Genomic DNA, 20,689 nt, shown 5'->3' on the forward strand with positions numbered 1-20,689 from the left:
TATTGTCCTTAAAATGGTGTTTAAAAAATTAAAAACTGCTGTTATTCTGGCTAAAATAAAACGAATAAGACTTTCTCCAGAAGAACAAATATTATCAGACATACTGTGAACATTTCCTTGCTCTGTCAAACATCATTTGGGAAATATTTAAAAAAAGAAAAATAATTTCAAAGGGGGCTGATAATTCTGATTGCAACTGTACATAAATGAAAACAGAAAATATGTAACAATAACCGTAAAAATATGACAAATTAAAGTAAAATAACAAAACTAATTGGAAAAAGGTAAACACATCTCATCACTTTAGAATCATAAGGTTTTATCTGACATTTTTGTTAAAATTGAGATTGACATATTCTTATGAAAAAACATCCCATAATGTAAATAAGTTGTCATTTAAAAAGTCATTTAAGACTTTTTATTCAAAAAACAAATGTTACACACATGCTGTTTGCTTTGAAATGCAAAAACTTTGAAGCTGAATATCTCAAAATCATTCAGAGCACAGATCGAACCCTGTAATTCCAAGGTGATGATTTAACTAAATTACTGAAAACTATTGCAAACTAAAATATTAAATGCAATAAAATAATAATAATAATAGTAATAACAAGTGTTATTGTTGATGTTGTTTATATTATTATTATTATTATTATTATTATTATTATTATATGTTGTTTTTAAATATTATTTTTAATACAAATACAAATAATTATTTTTATTGTTATTTTTGTTGTGGTTTACATTATTATTATTATTATTATTAATAATCATGTTATTGTTATTATTGTCCTGTTACTACTTTGCCTCCTCCTTCTCCTCCTCCTACTACTACTAATAACATTCATAATAATAATTCTTATTGTTTTCTTACTGCTCTTATTATTATAATTATTATTAGTATTAATAATTGTAGTTGTTATAATTGTTATTATTGTGTATTATTAAACAAATACAAATATATTTTGTTGTTGTTGTTGTTTATATCATTATTATTATTATCCTACTACTACTATAACAATAATGATATTGTTATTACAAATGCACATTTTTATTGTTATTGTGGATGTTGTTGTTTATATTATTATTATTAATAGTATTAATAAATTGTTTGTTATTATTATTATTATTATTGTTATTAATACAAGTGCAAATTATTTGTTTTTGTTGATGATCTTTATATTGTTTATATTACTATTATTATCTCTATATTATTATTATTATTATAGTGCTTTGTGTAATTAATATTATTAAAATATTATTGTGATTAGTGACTAATAATGTTTTTAAATATCAATAATTACACAATGCACAAAATACTAAGATTTTAATTAAAATTGCAATTTAAATCTATGCATGTGATGTGAAATGTGATTTATGCTAGACACTCCATCACATGAGAGAGAGAGAGAGAGAGAGGGAGGGAGGGAGGGAGGGATGGTTTAGGGTTTGATGAAGGGAATTCAATTACAAAAATGTGAGGGATTAAAAAACATATTTTGGTCATTATTAAAGCCATCGATCATCATCTCATCACTGTCATTCAACATACCTGGGAGAAAAATAAAAGATGAATAATTCAGCTGTGTGCGTGAAGCAGTGGCCAGCAGGCGGCGCTACTGCATCACACACGCGTTCAGTTCATTATAGTTATTTACTTATAAAGCACAAATAAACACAACAACGGTTGACCACTGTGCTGAACAATGAAGGCAAAAAGAAAATCAAATAGATAAAAAAATAATCTCAATAATAAATACAAAACACAGCAGACAGTGCATACAAAACCAGACAAGTGTTTATACTCTCACACACACACACACACACACACACACTCTCATGAAGGAGGATTTGAGGCTCGGCTGGTAAATCTGCAGGAATATTCAGAGTTTTAAAGGTCAGGAGTGGAGAAATCTGCTTCTCTTCATCTTGTGTAATAAAAGAGTTCATCGCTCTGTGGAAATCTGCTGTAGAAACTTTAAAACCGGCTCTTGGAGTTAAAACTGGGGGTTTGCTGAAGCCAGAGCGATCACTCATATTTAGATTAGATCAGCTGTTGCATATGAAATTGATTAGTTTAGATTCAGATATTTAGATTATTTAAATGAGATTTGATTAATTAGATTAGTTAGATACTATTAATAATTAAATAATATGTGAAATGTTGGATGGCATGGTGGCTCAGTGGTTAGCACTGTGGCCTCACAGCAAGAAGGTCGCTGGTTCGAGTCCTGTTCTGAGTAAGTTGTCATTCCTGTGTGGAGTTTGTATGTTCTCCCTGTGTTGACGTGGTTTGCTTCGGTTCCCGCCACAGTCCAAACACATGCGCTATAGGGGGATTGATGAACTAAATTAGCCTGTGTGTGTGTGTGAATATGAATATGTATGGGTGTTTCTCAGTCCTGGATTGCAGCAAGAAGGGCTTAGTCACATTATTTATCAGGGCTTGCCACAGCGGAATGAACCACCACTGTTCCAGTATATGTTTTACACAACGAATGCCCTTCCAGGTGCAACCCAGTACTGGGGAACACCCATACACACTCATTCACACACACACACACACACTATTTAGTAAATTTAGGAAAAAAAAACCCAAAAACTAAGATTTCATTAATTTATTTTCCAGCAGCTTATTTTTTATTTATTTATCAGGGGTCGCCACAGCGGAATGAACCATCAACTAGCATATGTTTTACGCAGAGCTAAATTAATCAGGGGGGAGTGTTTTATATATATATGAGAGAGAGAGAGGGAGGAGTAAAGAGTGTTTTGACGGGTGGTTTGTCAAGCCCACTCACTCATTATTGCCCGAGATGCATTATTGTGTTATAATTGACTGCATTAAGGCCCTGATCTGAGGTCAGTTTCTCTGCAGGATGAACAGTGAGAGTGTTGGAGGGCGAGAATAATGTTCATTGAGTTAAACACTCCTCAGAGAGAGAAGCTGGATCATTAGAGGAGGTCAATAATAACAACCCAGTTTACAACTCTTTCTCTCTCTATTTCTCTCCCTCTCTCTCTCTAACTCAAACTTGCTTTATTAGCAAACACCACATACAGTTGAAGTCAGAATTATTAGCCCTCCTGAATTTTAAGCCCTCCGTTTATTTCCCTTCCAATTTCTGTTTAACAGAGTTTCTTCAACACATCTCTAATCATAATATTTATAATAACTCATTTTTAATAACTGATTTATTTTATCTTCGTTATGATGACAGTAAATAATATTAGACTAGATTTTCTTCCAGACACTAGTATTCAGCTTAAAGCAACATGTAAAGGCTTCACTAGGGTAATTAGGGTAAAGTTAGGGTAATTAGGCAAGTCATTGTATAACAGTGGTTTATCCTGGAGACAATCCAAAACTAATATTGCTGAAGGGGGCTAATAATATTGACCTTAAAATGGGTTTAAAACAATTAAAAACTGCTTTTATTCCAGTCATAATAAAACAAACAAGAATTTCTCAAGAAGAAGAAATATTATATAAAAGATTTCAGTAAGATTTTGTTTGACCACACATGACCACCAGGTGACATTGACTATTTAAGGCTTTGTTTTCCTGTGTATGTTTTGAAAAATATATACCATATTTTTCTTACTTTTGACATTATTTGTGAAGTAGGTATCATATAATAAGGTATTATGGGAGGTTTGCTGGTATTTGACTTTACCAAACATTACAATACTAATTGTACATGTGGATTGCTGTAGCGAAGTAATGCTTTACAACTCTGAGTATACTTGTTGGAAATGAATAAATAACTGTTGCTCAATAATATCTATCAAAAATCAATCACCAGATATGGAAACTAGAAATATTAAGCTTTCTAACAATATATAGTTTGTCATTATTAAATTAGGATTTAATTGCAATATAGTGACAAACATAAGTGTCAGGTTAAGATTTTTCAGATATTTGGCCTAGAAATGAGACTACACTTTTTTACAGTGAATGCCTGGTTTTCTGGCCACACTAGTGTTTGGTTTTCTCCTTTTACTCCAGGTGTGTGTGTGTGTGTGTGTGTGTGTGTGTGTGTGTGTGTGTGTGTGTGTGTGTGTGTGTTGTGATGGGTTTATTAGAGCCGCAGTGATGCTTTAAAAGCATTAAAGTTGAAAAAAGAGTGAGTTTCTGATGGTCATTTACTGCTGTTAGAACTGAAGCTTAGACATTAATAAGCAGAATGGACAGTTTGCTTGTATGTGATTTAAATTTAGCCTCTAAAAACACTAAAATACAAATTTTACACGTGGATTGCTGTAGCAAAGTAATGCTTTACAACTCTGAGTATACTTGTCACAAATTAATTAATAACTGTTGCTCGGTAACATCTATCAATAATCAATCCCCAGATATTTAATCTAGAAATATTAAGCTTTCAAACAATATATAGTTTGTCAAGATTAGATTAGAATTCGAATGTGAAATGAGATAAAAACTCTAAATAAGGAACACATTTTTACATAAAACGCCCTGTTTTCTGACCACACTAGTGTTTAGTTTCCTCCATTTTACTCCAGACATGTTAAAGTGTGTGTGTTTGTGTGTTCAGATGTGTGTTTGGTGTTCTTTAAGGGGTTTATTAGAGTCCAGTGATGCTATTAAATAGATTGGTGTTGAGGGTCAATACAAAATTTAAAGTAGTATGGGAAGTTTGCTAATAGTTTGCTTAAATTAGCCTTTGAAAACATTAAAATACTAATTTTACATGTTGATTGCTGTAGCGAAGTAGTGATTTACAACCCTGAATATACTTTGAGTATACTTCTAAATGAATAAATAACTGTTGCTCAATATTATCCATCAATAACCAATCCCCAGATATGGAAACTACAAATATTAAGCTTTCAAACGATATATAATTTGTCATTATTAGATAGTGACATAAACAGAAGCGTTAGGTTTAGATTTTTTGATATTTGGACTAGAAACGCGACTACACATTTTTACTGCGACTGTTTTCTGACCACACTAGTGTTTGGTTTTCTCCATTTTACTCCAGACATGTTAAAGTTTGTGTGTTCAGATGTGTGTTTGGTGGTCTGTAAGGGGTTTATTAGAGCTGCAGTGATGCTATTAAAGGCATTGGAGTTGAAAAAGCAGAAGAAAAAGTGAGTGTCTGATGGTCATTTACTGCTGTCAGGACTGAACTCGACACAAAAGATGACTCTGAATGTGTTCATAAGCTGGAAGTCAATGGGTTGCAGTGTTTGTCTTTTGTGTTTGTGCAGGTTTGAGCTGGAGAAGATAAAAAAGAATGAATTGCGGGTGAATTATCACGCTTTTGTGATCCTGATGACGATCTTTGTGGAAAAGTTTGTGAAGACAAATTATTTGTTTTAAAATTCATTAAAGTTTTAAGGCTGTACAGTTGTTGAAAGTTAAATGTGTATAATTGCTGACCATATACAGTAAGGGCGCTTCCTGTTCTTGCGTATTTTTTTAAACAATATTAACCATATTTGTTCATACTTTTGGCAATATTTTTATAGTAGGCCTCACATTATAAAGTAGTATGGAAAATTTACTGGTATTTGATTTAAATTTAGCCTCTAAATACATTAAAATACTAATTTTACATGTGGATTGCTGTAGCGAAGTAATGATTTACCACTCTAATATTACTAGGCAATGTTATGTATTCTGGTAAGATGTATTTATAGTAAGATTTTGTTTGGCTGCAGTACCACACATGACCACCAGATGACATTGGTGACGATATAAGTGACCTTCCTTTTCCTGTGTGTCTTTTAAAGTAAATAAACCATATTTCTTCACATTTTTGACAATATTTGTAATGTAGGCAACGCATTATGAAGTAGTATGGACAGTTTGCTGGTATTTGATTTGAATTCACTCTCTAAAAAAATTTAAATACTGATAATGTGGATTGCTGTAGCAAAGTAATGCTTTACAACTCTGATATTACTGAGCAACTTTATTTTTTATAGTAAGATGCAATTATAAGAAGATTTTGTTTGGCTGCAGTACCACAAATGACCACCATGTGACATTGGTGACCATATAAGGGCGCTTCCTTTTCCTGTGTATATTTAAAAAAATAAATAAACCATATTTTTTTCATATTTTTGACAATATTTGTATAGTAGTCATCAAGTTGTAAAGCAGTTAAGGAAGTTTGTTGGTATTTGATTTGAATTTTAGCCTCTAAAAACATTGAAACACAAATTTTACATGTGGATTGCTGTAGCGAAGTAATACTTTACCACTGATATTAATGAGTAACATTATTTATTATAGGAATATTTATTTAAAGTAAGATTTTGTTTGGCTGCAATACCACAGATGACCACCAGGTGACATTGGTGACCATATAAAGGCTGATTTATACGCGTATGCTTTGGCGTTGACGCATAGCCCTTCGCCGTGGCCGTTGGTGTCACTGACGTGCACCTCTCAAAAAATGTAACTATACGTCGCAACAATGCGTAGCGCAAGCTCTGTGATTGGTCGGCTTGGTAGCGCTGATGAGTCTGGGCGGGACCGAGAGCCGTGGGAATGGCGCGAACCCAATGTAGGGAATGTTTACAAGTGTGAAGTCCCGTGAAGGAGCTCCGGATGGAAAGTTTTGTTTTGTGTTTACCTCATAGTTAAAGTTGTTGCACGTTCGCCGGTTCCTGCCTCAAAATGAGCGAGTTTTAGCCACTTTTACAGAAAAAACAAAACAGCAGCAAAGAAACTCGACACAGAGGAACATTTACACCTCACTGCCAACTAGCGTTTCGGAAGTGTTAATGCAGACAAACAGAGACAGCGCCCAGAAGTATAAATGCACAGCTACGGGTGTTGCATGCGCCGTGGGTTACGCCGGTCAATTGACGCTGAAGTATAAACCAGGCTTAAGGGTACTTTCTTTTCCTGTGTATGTTTGATAGAATATAAACTGTAATTTATTTATACTGATGACAAATTTGTAAAGTAGGCATCACAATATAAAGTAGTATAGGACGTTTGCTGGGATTCGACTTGAAATTAGCCTCTAAAAACATTAAAATACTAATTTTACATGTGGATTGCTGTAGCGAAGTAGTGATTTACAACCCTGAGTATACTTTGAGTATACTTGCAAATGAAAAAAGTAATGCTTTACAACTCCGATGTTACCGAGCAACATTATTTATTACAGTAAGATTTATTTATAGTACGATTTTGTTTGGCTGCAGTACCATAGATGACCACCAGGTGACCATATAAGTGACCTTTCTTTGAAAGTGTTTTAAAAAACATAAACCCTATTTTTTTTCATATTTTTGACCTTATTTGTGTAGTAGTCTTAAACTTATAAAGTAGTAAAGGAAGTTTGTTGGTATTTGATTAGAATTAAGCCTCTAAAAACATTAAAACACCAATTTTACATGTCGATTGCTGTAGCGAAGTAATGCTTTACCACTGGTATTGATGAGTAACATCATTTATTATAAATTTATAATTTTTTAAAAGTATTTTGTTCGTCTGCAGTACCACACATGACCATCAGGTGACATTGGTGGCCATATAAGGGTGCTTTCTTTTCCTGTGTATGATTAATAGAATATAAACCGTATGTATTTAATACTTGACAATATTCGTAAAGTAGGCCTCACATTATAAAGTATTATAGGAAGTTTGTTGGTATTTAATTTGAATTAAGCCTCTAAAAACATTAAAATACTAATTTTACATGTGGATTGCTGTAGCAAAGTAGTGCTTTACCAATGATAATAATGAGTGACATTAATTAAAGGAATATTTATTTAAAGTAAGATTTAATTTGCCTGCAGTACCACACATGACCATCAGGTCACATTGGTGACTATATAAGGGTGCTTCCTATTCCTGTGTATATTAATTCATTCAAAATCTATTCAACAATTCATTAAAGTAATAAGGTTGTACAGTTTTAAAAGTTACATTTGGTCACTATTGTGTACCCATTGTAATATTTAGAGCTTTAATTTTCTGATCATTTAATTCGTAATTTTGTCTTATTTTGTTATGCAAATGTACTTTTTATATTGTGATTGCATTGTTTTGTCTTGCACTTATTTAATTGCCAAAGAAACTTTTCTAATTTAGTTTTATATTATTTGTAATTTCAGTTAGAGGTATTTTTGATAGCAGTTAAACTAAAAAAAAAGAAATGTTTCCTTTCTAATTAGATTAAAAATGTATAGCTAAAATTAAATATGCCCTACTATTATAAAATGTAGTGTACTATTATAAACTGATTTTCTGATCATTTAATTTGTAATTTTGGCATATTTATTTTTTTATGTAAATGTGTACATTTTGTACACTTAATTTCACTGATTATATTTTTAAGTGTTTTTAGTTATAAAATTGAAGAATATAATAATTTCAAGAGTTGACACTCAGCTGATGATTGATTATGAAGCTTGTTTGGCGTGCTGTTCTGGGAGAGAGCCCTGAGCTCATAAGATCCTCGAGCCCGGGGCTCCCTCCCGTTTACAGGGCGAGAGGGGAGTTTGAGCTCAGGTAGATGTGGGGAACTCCCCTGCTGTAGTAGCTGATGAACAGATAGTGATCGCTCTTAAGAGAACTACTTACTAGGAGCATGTCTAAGGTGCTGATTTGGATTAGTCAATTAACTTCAGTTGCATGATTTTGGACTGTGGGATGATCCTGGGCGAAACCCACGTGAGCACGAGGAGAATGTGTAAACTCTGCACAGAAATGTTGACTGGCTTGGTAAGGACTAGAACCAGTGACGTTCTTGCTGTGAGGCAACAGTGCTAACCAATAGGCCATCGTGCCACCCATCTAGGAAAGGAGGAGGAGTAGGGGTGGAAGGGGGGATTCTTCAAAATGAAGATGGCTGGGATATGGAGCTGAGGGTATTTATAGTGGCAGGCACTTTTTTCCAGGGGTTTCAGTACAGCGTAACCGCTACTACGTCATCGAGTGGGCGTGGCCTATCTGTGAATTTGCATAGGTCACGGATCATGCGCAGATTGTGAAAACAGCCGTTTGATTCAGATACCTGTACGTATTCGCAGGGGTTTCGTGTCCAATGCCTTTTATATGCAGTACAAAATAGCTGTCCTGATCGCAGGTGTTTCATGTGAAGTCAGTGTATGTTATATTAAACAAATTGACTTAAGATACCTCTCAGGTTACACTAATACTGTTATAACTAAAGATACCTGTCCCGATCCTACGGCTTTTGTGTCAAATACTTTATATATCATATACAGTAGCATCAGATACCTGTCCTGATCTCAGGTGTTTCATGTATGATCACTTTTATATTATATACAGTAACATCAGATACCTGTCCTGATCCCAGGGGTTTCATGTATGATCACTTTTATATACAGTAACATCAGATACCTGTCCTGATCCCAGGGGTTTCATGTATGATCACTTTTATATTATATACAGTAACATCAGATACCTGTCCTGGTCCCAGGGGTTTCATGTATGATCACTTTTATATACAGTAACATCAGATACCTGTCCTGATCCCAGGGGTTTCATGTATGATCACTTTTATATTATATACAGTAACATCAGATACCTGTCCTGATCTCAGGTGTTTCATGTATGATCACTTTTATATTATATACAGTAACATCAGATACCTGTCCTGATCTCAGGTGTTTCATGTATGATCACTTTTATATTATATATGGTAACATCAGATACCTGTCCTGATCTCAGGTGTTTCATGTATGATCACTTTTATATACATTAACATCAAATACCTGTCCTGATCCCAGGGGTTTCATGTATGATCACTTTTATATTATATACAGTAACATCAGATACCTGTCCTGATCCCAGGGGTTTCATGTATGATCACTTTTATATTAAATACAGTAACATCAGATACCTGTCCTGATCTCAGGTGTTTCATGTATGATCACTTTTATATTATATACAGTAACATCAGATACCTGTCCTGATCTCAGGTGTTTCATGTATGATCACTTTTATATTATATACAGTAACATCAGATACCTGTCCTGATCTCAGGTGTTTCATGTATGATCACTTTTATATTATATATGGTAACATCAGATACCTGTCCTGATCTCAGGTGTTTCATGTATGATCACTTTTATATACAGTAACATCAGATACCTGTCCTGGTCCCAGGGGTTTCATGTATGATCACTTTTATATACAGTAACATCAGATACCTGTCCTGATCCCAGGGGTTTCATGTATGATCACTTTTATATTATATACAGTAACATCAGATACCTGTCCTGATCTCAGGTGTTTCATGTATGATCACTTTTATATTATATATGGTAACATCAGATACCTGTCCTGATCTCAGGTGTTTCATGTATGATCACTTTTATATACAGTAACATCAGATACCTGTCCTGGTCCCAGGGGTTTCATGTATGATCACTTTTATATACAGTAACATCAGATACCTGTCCTGATCCCAGGGGTTTCATGTATGATCACTTTTATATTATATACAGTAACATCAGATACCTGTCCTGATCTCAGGTGTTTCATGTATGATCACTTTTATATACATTAACATCAAATACCTGTCCTGATCCCAGGGGTTTCATGTATGATCACTTTTATATTATATACAGTAACATCAGATACCTGTCCTGATCTCAGGTGTTTCATGTATGATCACTTTTATATTATATATGGTAACATCAGATACCTGTCCTGATCTCAGGTATTTCATGTATGATCACTTTTATATTATATACAGTAACATCAGATACCTGTCCTGATCTCAGGTGTTTCATGTATGATCACTTTTATATTAAATACAGTAACATCAGATACCTGTCCTGATCTCAGGTGTTTCATGTATGATCACTTTTATATTATATACAGTAACATCAGATACCTGTCCTGATCTCAGGTGTTTCATGTATGATCACTTTTATATTATATATGGTAACATCAGATACCTGTCCTGATCTCAGGTATTTCATGTATGATCACTTTTATATTATATACAGTAACATCAGATACCTGTCCTGATCTCAGGTGTTTCATGTATGATCACTTTTATATACATTAACATCAAATACCTATCCTGATCCCAGGGGTTTCATGTATGATCACTTTTATATTATATACAGTAACATCAGATACCTGTCCTGATCTCAGGGGTTTCATGTATGATCACTTTTATATTATATACAGTAACATCAGATACCTGTCCTGATCTCAGGTGTTTCATGTATGATCACTTTTATATTATATAAGGTAACATCAGATACCTGTCCTGATCTCAGGTGTTTCATGTATGATCACTTTTATATACAGTAACATCAGATACCTGTCCTGATCCCAGGGGTTTCATGTATGATCACTTTTATATTATATACAGTAACATCAGATACCTGTCCTGATCTCAGGTGTTTCATGTATGATCACTTTTATATTAAATACAGTAACATCAGATACCTGTCCTGATCTCAGGTGTTTCATGTATGATCACTTTTATATTATATACAGTAACATCAGATACCTGTCCTGATCTCAGGGGTTTCATGTATGATCACTTTTATATTATATACAGTAACATCAGATACCTGTCCTGATCTCAGGTGTTTCATGTATGATCACTTTTATATTATATAAGGTAACATCAGATACCTGTCCTGATCTCAGGTGTTTCATGTATGATCACTTTTATATTATATAAGGTAACATCAGATACCTGTCCTGATCTCAGGTGTTTCATGTATGATCACTTTTATATTAGTTAACATCAGATACCTGTCCTGATCTCAGGTGTTTCATGTATGATCACTTTTATATTAGTTAACATCAGATACCTGTCCTGATCTCAGGTGTTTCATGTATGATCACTTTTATATTAGTTAACATCAGATACCTGTCCTGATCCCAGGGGTTTCATGTATGATCACTTTTATATTAGTTAACATCAGATACCTGTCCTGATCCCAGGTGTTTCATGTATGATCACTTTTATATTATATACAGTAACATCAGATACCTGTCCTGATCTCAGGTGTTTCATGTATGATCACTTTTATATTATATACAGTAACATCAGATACCTGTCCTGATCTCAGGTGTTTCATGTATGATCACTTTTATATTATATACAGTGACATCAGATACCTGTCCTGATCTCAGGTGTTTCATGTATGATCACTTTTATATTATATACAGTAACATCAGATACCTGTCCTGATCTCAGGTGTTTCATGTATGATCACTTTTATATTATATATGGTAACATCAGATACCTGTCCTGATCTCAGGTGTTTCATGTATGATCACTTTTATATACAGTAACATCAGATACCTGTCCTGATCCCAGGGGTTTCATGTATGATCACTTTTATATTATATAAGGTAACATCAGATACCTGTCCTGATCTCAGGTGTTTCATGTATGATCACTTTTATATTATATAAGGTAACATCAGATACCTGTCCTGATCTCAGGTGTTTCATGTATGATCACTTTTATATTATATACAGTAACATCAGATACCTGTCCTGATCTCAGGTGTTTCATGTATGATCACTTTTATATTAAATACAGTAACATCAGATACCTGTCCTGATCTCAGGGGTTTCATGTATGATAACTTTTATATTATATACAGTAACATCAGATACCTGTCCTGATCTCAGGTGTTTCATGTATGATCACTTTCATATTAGTTAACATCACATACCTGTCCTGATCTCAGGTGTTTCATGTATGATCACTTTTATATTATATACAGTAACATCAGATACCTGTCCTGATCTCAGGGGTTTCATGTATGATCACTTTTATATATATTAACATCAAATACCTGTCCTGATCCCAGGGGTTTCATGTATGATCAATTTTATATACAGTAACATCAGATACCTGTCCTAAACCCCAGGTGTTTCATGTATGATCACTTTTATATTATATACATTAACATCAGATACCTGTCCTGATCCCAGGGGTTTCATGTATGATCACTTTTATATACAGTAACATCAGATACCTGTCCTAAACCCCAGGTGTTTCATGTATGATCACTTTTATATTATATATGGTAACATCAGATACCTGTCCTGATCTCAGGGGTTTCATGTATGATCACTTTTATATACAGTAACATCAGATACCTGTCCTGGTCCCAGGGGTTTCATGTATGATCACTTTTATATTATATACAGTAACATCAGATACCTGTCCTGGTCCCAGGGGTTTCATGTATGATCACTTTTATATACAGTAACATCAGATACCTGTCCTGGTCCCAGGGGTTTCATGTATGATCACTTTTATATTATATACAGTAACATCAGATACCTGTCCTGGTCCCAGGGGTTTCATGTATGATCACTTTTATATTAGTTAACATCAGATACCTGTCCTGCTCTCAGTTGTTTTGTGTATGATCACTTTAAATAAAAATAGAAATTAAATATGAGTTATGTAAATTAACTAAGATCGAGAAAGAAAAATTAACCACGATTTATTACAGAAAATGTGGTATTTATTTGTTAAAACATGACTGAATACCATATTTTAAACTACAAAAACACGGTTAATCTTACCAAAACCATTATTATTTCGTTTATAATGGAAGTACAAAAGCCCAGAGACAGTAAAACGGAGTAAAACGAGGTCAGCTGTTTTTGCTAATGAAATCTTTAAAATATAACATTATAAAAACAAAAAAATAACCTGTATGATTGTTTTTTTTCCCTCGTTATCCGTCGCGGTAGGTTCTTTATCCATAATCATCCTGTTTGAAATGACCGCGCTAAAAAAGAACCTGTACTGCGCATGATCGGTGACCTCTCAGTATTGTTTTTTTTTTTTTAAGGGGGCGTTTCCCAAACACCGACCGAGCCACGCCCATTTTACGTCGTGGTAATGAAACCCCTGGAATTTAGTGCATGCCTATTTATAGTGGCTTAGGAATCGTCTGATTGGTCAATCATGAATTGAATAATGCGGGACCGGCCGCAAGCAATCATAAGCATGTAAACCTCTCGACATTATTCTGTAAATAAACTTCACATTCTCTCTTTCCCTGTGTGTGTGTGTGTGTGTGTGTGTGTGTGTGTGTGTGTGTGTGTGTGTGTGCAGGATCCTGCTGCAGAAGGACTATGGTTTCCTGCGGGACATTAACGTGTGGGGTCCGTTCGTTACCGTCGGGGTTTATTCCTCCACGCTGTCAGCAGCCATGAGTAACCTGATCGGGGCTTCACGAATACTGTTCGCCCTCGCCAAAGACGACCTGTTCGGTACAGACAGAACACACACACACACACACATACAGACATATATACATGTGAACACGCATTTACACACATATACTGTATACATACACGAGCACACATATATATATACACACACACACATACAAACACTTACACACGTGCATATGCACACACACACACACAAATACATACACACATATGCATACACTTACACACACAGACATGAACACACAATTACACACATGTACATATGCACATACACACACACACACATAAACACACACACCTATACACCCATATTTGTGTAAATATACACACTTTCACGAACAGGCACACAAACATACATGCATATATAGACATGGACACACACTAACATCACACACACTCACACACCAAGAACAAACGTATACATTCACAAATATATACTCATGAACACACACACACACACACACACACACACATGAGTGTTGAGAGGCTGTTGATGAATACATTTACACTGAACTGTTTACACACATCAAAGGGTCAGAGTTACTGTTTATGCAAACGAGGCTCATTAGGAGGCGTGTCTGATTGAGGAAGGCTATAATTAACCAGAGCATGTGCGCTGTCTGTGTGTGTGAGTGTGTGTGTGTGTGTGTGTGCTCTCAGTGTGTTTTCTGTTTGTGTGGGCATGTATGTGTGTGAGTGGGTTAGCTGTCAGTCTATGTTGGATGTGTGCATATGCGTGTGTGTGTGTGTTAGAGTGTGTGTGTGTGTGTGTGTTTTTTTGCATATATCTGTGTGTCTGTATGTGTATGTATGTGTGTTAAAGAATGTGTGTGTGTGTGTGTGTGTGCGAGCGCGTTTCTGCATATATCTGTGTGTGTGTGTGTGTGTATATGTCTGTGTGTTTTTGCATGTATCTGTGTGTGTGTGTGTATGTGTGTGTATGTATGTGTGTTAAAGAATGTGTCTGTGTGTGTGTGTGTGTGCGTTTCTGCATATATCTGTGTGTGTGTGTGTGTGTGTGTATGTCTGTGTGTTTTTGCATGTATCTGTGTGTATCTGTATGTGTGTTAAAGAATGTGTGTGTGTGTGTGTGTGCGTGTGTGTGAGCGCGCGTTTCTGCATATATCTCTGTGTGTGTGTATATGTGTGTGTGCTTTTGCATGTATCTGTGTGTGTGTGTTTTTGCATGTATCTGTGTGTGTGTGTGTTTTTGCTTGGATCTGTGTGTGTGTGTGCGTTTCTGTATATATCTGTGTGTGTGTGTATATGAGTGTGTGTTTTTGCATGTATCTGTGTGTGTGTGTGTTTTTTGCATGTATCTCTGTCTGTGTGTGTGTGTGTGTGTGTGTGTGTGTGTGTGTGTGTGTGTGTGTGTGTGTATGTGTGTTTCTGCATATATCTGTGTATGTGTGTGTTAGAGTGTATGTATGTGTGTGTTGTTAGTGTGTTTGTGTGTGTGTGTGTGTGTGTGTGTGTATGCATATATCTGTATTTATATGTATGTGTGTGTATGAATGTGTGTGTTCTTATTAGAGAACATGTGTTTGCATATATCTGTGTGTGTGTGTGTGAGTGAGTGAGTGAGTGATTGATTCTCAGTTTATTCTCCTTCAGCTGTTGATCTGCTCAGAGCTCGTGTTCATCTGTAAATATGAGGAGATCCCTTTACTTCAGATCAGCTCAGCTCAAGCGTGCGTGCGTGTGTGTGTGTTTCTCCCTCAGGAAGAGTTCTGTCTCCAGCTAAACGCACCTCTGCCAGTGGGAACCCCTGGGTGTCTGTGCTGATCTCCTGGTTCCTGGTGCAGGTCTGTGTCTCTTTCTCTACAGCCAACATCAGGCGCTTGATGCTAGAGGGGATACAGCTGTGGCCGGAAGTTAAAGAGAATTATGTATATTAAAATATAGACATCTAATTTAAATAAAGACAATTTCAACCACAAAAACAAGCAAATAAAATATGGCTTAAAATAATAAATCAAAATAAAATCAAACCTGGATTATGTTGAACTAAAATATAAGTAAAAATGAGTTTACAGTAATAAAATGGAGACAGTAATGAACAATATATTCAAATAAATGCTTCAGATCATTTAAATAAAATAAAATTAACTGAATACATGTGTATTTTGTGGTGTAAATAATGTAAAAACTATGTCATTTAACGGTTTGTAGCATCCTAAAATTGTGAAAACCTCTTCATGTTACAGTCTGAGAGCTGCCATATGCTTCAGATTTCTTCTTAAATTAGCATATTCATAATCTCATTAGCATATTGGTATTTTACTTTCTTTAGACTAAAAGCTGTGATATAGTTCTCTTTTCTCTTCATCTTTTTGTGCGTGTGTGTGTGTGTGTGTGTGTGTGAGATTGTGTTTGTGCGTGCGCGTGTGTGTGTGTGTGCGCGTACCCCAGTCATTAGTGTCTCTGATTGGTTTGAAAGTTCTTTTCACTCTCAGTAGTTCTTATTATGGGGTGCAGGATGACATGACCTGGAACAGAAAACCAGCACATACACGCAGACACACACATGTACACATTTGTGCGCGCGCACACACACACACACAGATACAGAGAGACACATACAAAGACACAAATATGCACTTAAGCTCTCAGAGACATGCACACATACACACTTGCGGGCGCGCACACACACACACACAATCACACACAGAGCGAGACACACAAAGACACGTCTAATATATATAAATAAATATATATGAGCAGTATCACACGAGGAGCAGTGCAATATGGCTGTATATCAGCACTGGTGGAAGGTGTGCGTTGTGCTATAGTATTCCACCAGTGCTGATATACAGCCATATTGCACTGCTACTCGTGTGATATTGCGTTTATACAACAGTTCGATGACACAATCGTGTATATAAAAAAGAAAATCAAACACGGAGAGTCTAAAAACCCTTTTGTATGAGGAACTACTTTCTTCTGCCATTTATTCAGATCTGCAGCTGACGTCAGAACAGCAGAAACTGCTTATTTACCAACATCACTGTAGAGCTAGTGTTTGAGTGATTCTCTAGCGTAATGTCTAAAGTGATGACAGAACAGCTGATTTAGCTCACATTTTGAGTTTATATGGGCTGAACGCCATGAAATGCCATCAGTCTACTGAGATTTATCAGTATTTATCTGTTGCCATCTGGAAATCACAATAATTCATTCATTCATTTTCGTGTCGACTTAGTCCCTTTATTAATCCGGGGTCGCCACAGCGGATTGAACTGACAACTTATCCAGCAAGTTTTTACGCAGCGGATGCCCTTCCAGCCGCAACCCATGTTTGGGAAACATCCAAGCACACATTCACACACACACACTCATGCACTACGGACAATTTAGTCTACCCAATTCACCTGTACCGCATGTGTTTGGACTGTAGGGGAAAGCGGAGCACCCGGAGGAGAACATGCAAACTCCACACGGAAACGCCAACTGAGCCGAGGTTCGAACCAGCACTACCTACTGCGCCACTGCCTCGCCATCACAATAATTATCCCTGAAAAAGCCAAAGCAGACACTATCAGATTACTGTGGTTTAAGTGAAGTTTAATTTATTAAACTAATTTCGAGAGGAGTACGTACTCATGATTAAACCAGCTGGCTCATATTAGCTAATCACGATCCTTCAATCAAGGATCCTTAGTTCCCATATATATCTCCTCCTTTTCCACTTACAACTATCTTCGTCTTGAAGAATCCCCCTCCTCCCCCCTCTTCCTCCTTTATCCAAAATAGGTCGCTCGGTGGCCCAGCAGCAATACCAATAGCTCCGGCTCCCTACTGAGCTTCTGGTATCTCTGCGCGGCGCTAGCCTGCAGTTCTCTCAAAAAAAAAATAATAATAATTTTTTTCTTCGCATCATAGACCTCTTAAACCTAAGTCTCTTTTATTAGTCGTCTCACTCTCAGGAAGTTCACCTTGGCTAGCTGCGGGGGAGTTTTGAGATCGCCCTGAGCTCAATCTCCCTTCGCCCCACAAAGGGAGGGGGCCCTGGACTCGAGGAATGCCTTGAGCTCAGGGCTCTCTTCCGGGACAGCATGCCAAATGAGCTTTCGTAAGTCATGAGCTAAGTGTGAACTCTTAAAATACAGCACTACAGCATACAAAAGAGAAAGAGATCGACTTAGAGAGACACTTACCTGATTAATAATGATTTGATCAGCTGTAGTTTGAGTTTTTCTCCTCTTAGGGCTAATTATGTGGTCTCTGTCGCCATCTTGTGGCAGAACGTCAACAAGTAAAATCACTGGAGGACGAATAATTCTGACTTCAGCTGTGTGTGTGTGTGTGTGTGTGTGTCTTCTAGTGCATGTGCAGTGTCAGACTGAAGTGCTCTCTGTGATGCAGCGAGGGTTCGTTCGCGTATGCTGACTCAGCACTTTACAGCGCTGGATCTTTTCCAGACATTTTCCTAAAACGCGGTGCTCTTTAAAAAGCCCTTTCCTCTGAAACCTGGAAGTGTTTCCAGCGCATGACCCTGATAGAGACGCAGCCGTGTCGTTACGCCTCATAAACACGCAATTTATCACACACACTTAAAGCAGTCGCAGCGTTATATATGTGAGGGTCCTCAGAGGAGAGCACTCAATATGAGGGATAATGCTCCGCCAATACCCTAATAACACACACACACTCACTCCTGTTAGGCACTGTGTTTTAATGAGAGACGTGTAAAACATAATGAAACACTGGCTCTGTTCCAAAGCTTGCTGAGTGGCCTACAAAGACAGCAGTGATGAAGTGAAGAAATTAAAAATATTAGGTGTCATTCACTAACCATCCTTAACCATCCTTATACACACATTTATGCGTGAAATGTGGATACAGATGTTTACAGATGAGTAAATCACGATTCATCCAATTTTTCAGACTGACATTTATTCTAAATGTATGAAAAAAATTCAAGAACAACTGATGCCACACAATAAACACAACCAAACACACACTCGGCGGCCACTTTATTAGGTACATCTTACTAGTACCAGGTTGGACCTGCTTTTGTGTTCAGATCTCCCTCAATACTTCATGGCAGAGATTCAGCAAGCTACTGGAAATATTCCTCAGAGATTTTCTCCATATTGTCATGATAGCATCACACAGTTGCTGCAGATTTGTCGGCTGCACATCCATGATGCCAATCTCCCGTTCCACCACATCCCAAAGCTGCTCTATTGGATTGAGCTCTGGTGACTGTGGAGGCCATTTGAGTACAGTGAACTCATCGTCATGTTCAAGAAACCAGTCTGAGATGATTGAGCTTTATGACATGCTGCGTTATCCTGCTGGAAGTAGCATCAGAAGATGGAGACACTGTGCTCATAAAGGGATGGACATGGTCAGCAGCAATACTCAGGTAGGCTGTGGCGTTGATGCTCAATTGGTACTAATGGACCCAAAGAAAATCTCCCCCACACCATTACACCACCACCACCAGCCTGAACCGCTGATACAAGGCAGGATGATCCATGCTTTCATGTTGTTGATGCCAAATTGTGAGCCGAGCATCCGAATGTGTCAGCAGAAATGGAGACTCATCAGAGCAGCAACGTTTCTCCAATCTTCTATTGTCCAGTTTTGGTGAGTCTGTGTGAATTGTAGCCTCAGTTTCCTGTTCTTAGCTGACAGGAGCGGCACCCGGTGTGCTCTTCTGCTGCTGTAGCCCATCCGCCTCAAGGTTGGCCGTGTTGTGTGTTCAGAGATGCTCTTCTGCAGAGCTCGGTTGTATCGAGTGCTTATTTAAGTTACTGTTGCCTTTCTATCAGCTGGAACCAGTCTGGCCATTCTCCTCTGACCTCTGGGCTCATCAACAAGGCATTTGCGCCCACAGAACTGCCGCTCACTGGATATTACTGCTTTGTCGGAGCATTCTCTGTAAACCCTAGAGATGGTTGTGCGTGAAAATCCCAGTAGATCAGCAGTTTCTGAAATACTCAGAGCAGCCCGTCTGGCAGCAACAACCATGCCACGTTCAAAGTCTCTTAAATCCCCTTTCTTCCCCATTCTGATGCTCAGTTTGAACTGGAGCAGATCGTCTTGACCATCTACATGCCTAAATGCAGAGTTGCTGACTTGTGATTGGCTGATTAGACATTTACGTTAACAAGCAGTTGGACAGGTGTACCTAATAAAGTGGCCGGTGAGTGTATAATTAGATATAAAAAAAAAGAAACATGTATGTAGTGCTTTGTACAACATAATTAGTTTTACTTATATTAGAAAAAAACTGGAGAATTACAACTGAAAACAAATTATATATATTCGTATATTCATTTTCTTTTCAGCTTAGTCCCTTTATTAATCAGGGGTCGCCACAGTAGAATGAACCGCCAACTTATCCAGCATATGTTTTACACAGCGAATGCCCTTCCAGCTGCAACCCAGTACTCGGAAACACCCATACAAACTCAATCACTATGGCCAATTTAGTTAATTCCCCTATAGCGCATGTGTTTGGACTGTGGTGGAAACCAAGGC

At 36.7% G+C, this 20,689-nt stretch overlaps 1 protein-coding gene across 2 annotated transcripts in view; it reads left to right on the forward strand.

Annotated features, from left to right (window-relative positions):
- zgc:153039 overlaps positions 1–20,689 on the forward strand; it is a 68,010-nt gene that overhangs the window by 22,035 nt on the left and 25,286 nt on the right. The window contains exons 7-8 of one of the 2 annotated variants that reach the window (NM_001430896.2): positions 14,076–14,233; positions 15,920–16,002. In NM_001430896.2, coding sequence (NP_001417825.2) covers positions 14,076–14,233; positions 15,920–16,002 — 241 coding nt within the window. Of the gene's footprint in view, positions 1–14,075; positions 14,234–15,919; positions 16,312–20,689 lie in introns of those variants that run through there. The other variant, NM_001076636.3, reaches the window with a different exon arrangement.

The sequence above is a fragment of the Danio rerio genome, chromosome 15 (genome assembly GCF_052040795.2).
Source record: "Danio rerio strain M-AB ecotype USA chromosome 15, GRCz13ab, whole genome shotgun sequence".
NCBI classification, from domain to species: Eukaryota; Metazoa; Chordata; class Actinopteri; order Cypriniformes; family Danionidae; genus Danio; species Danio rerio.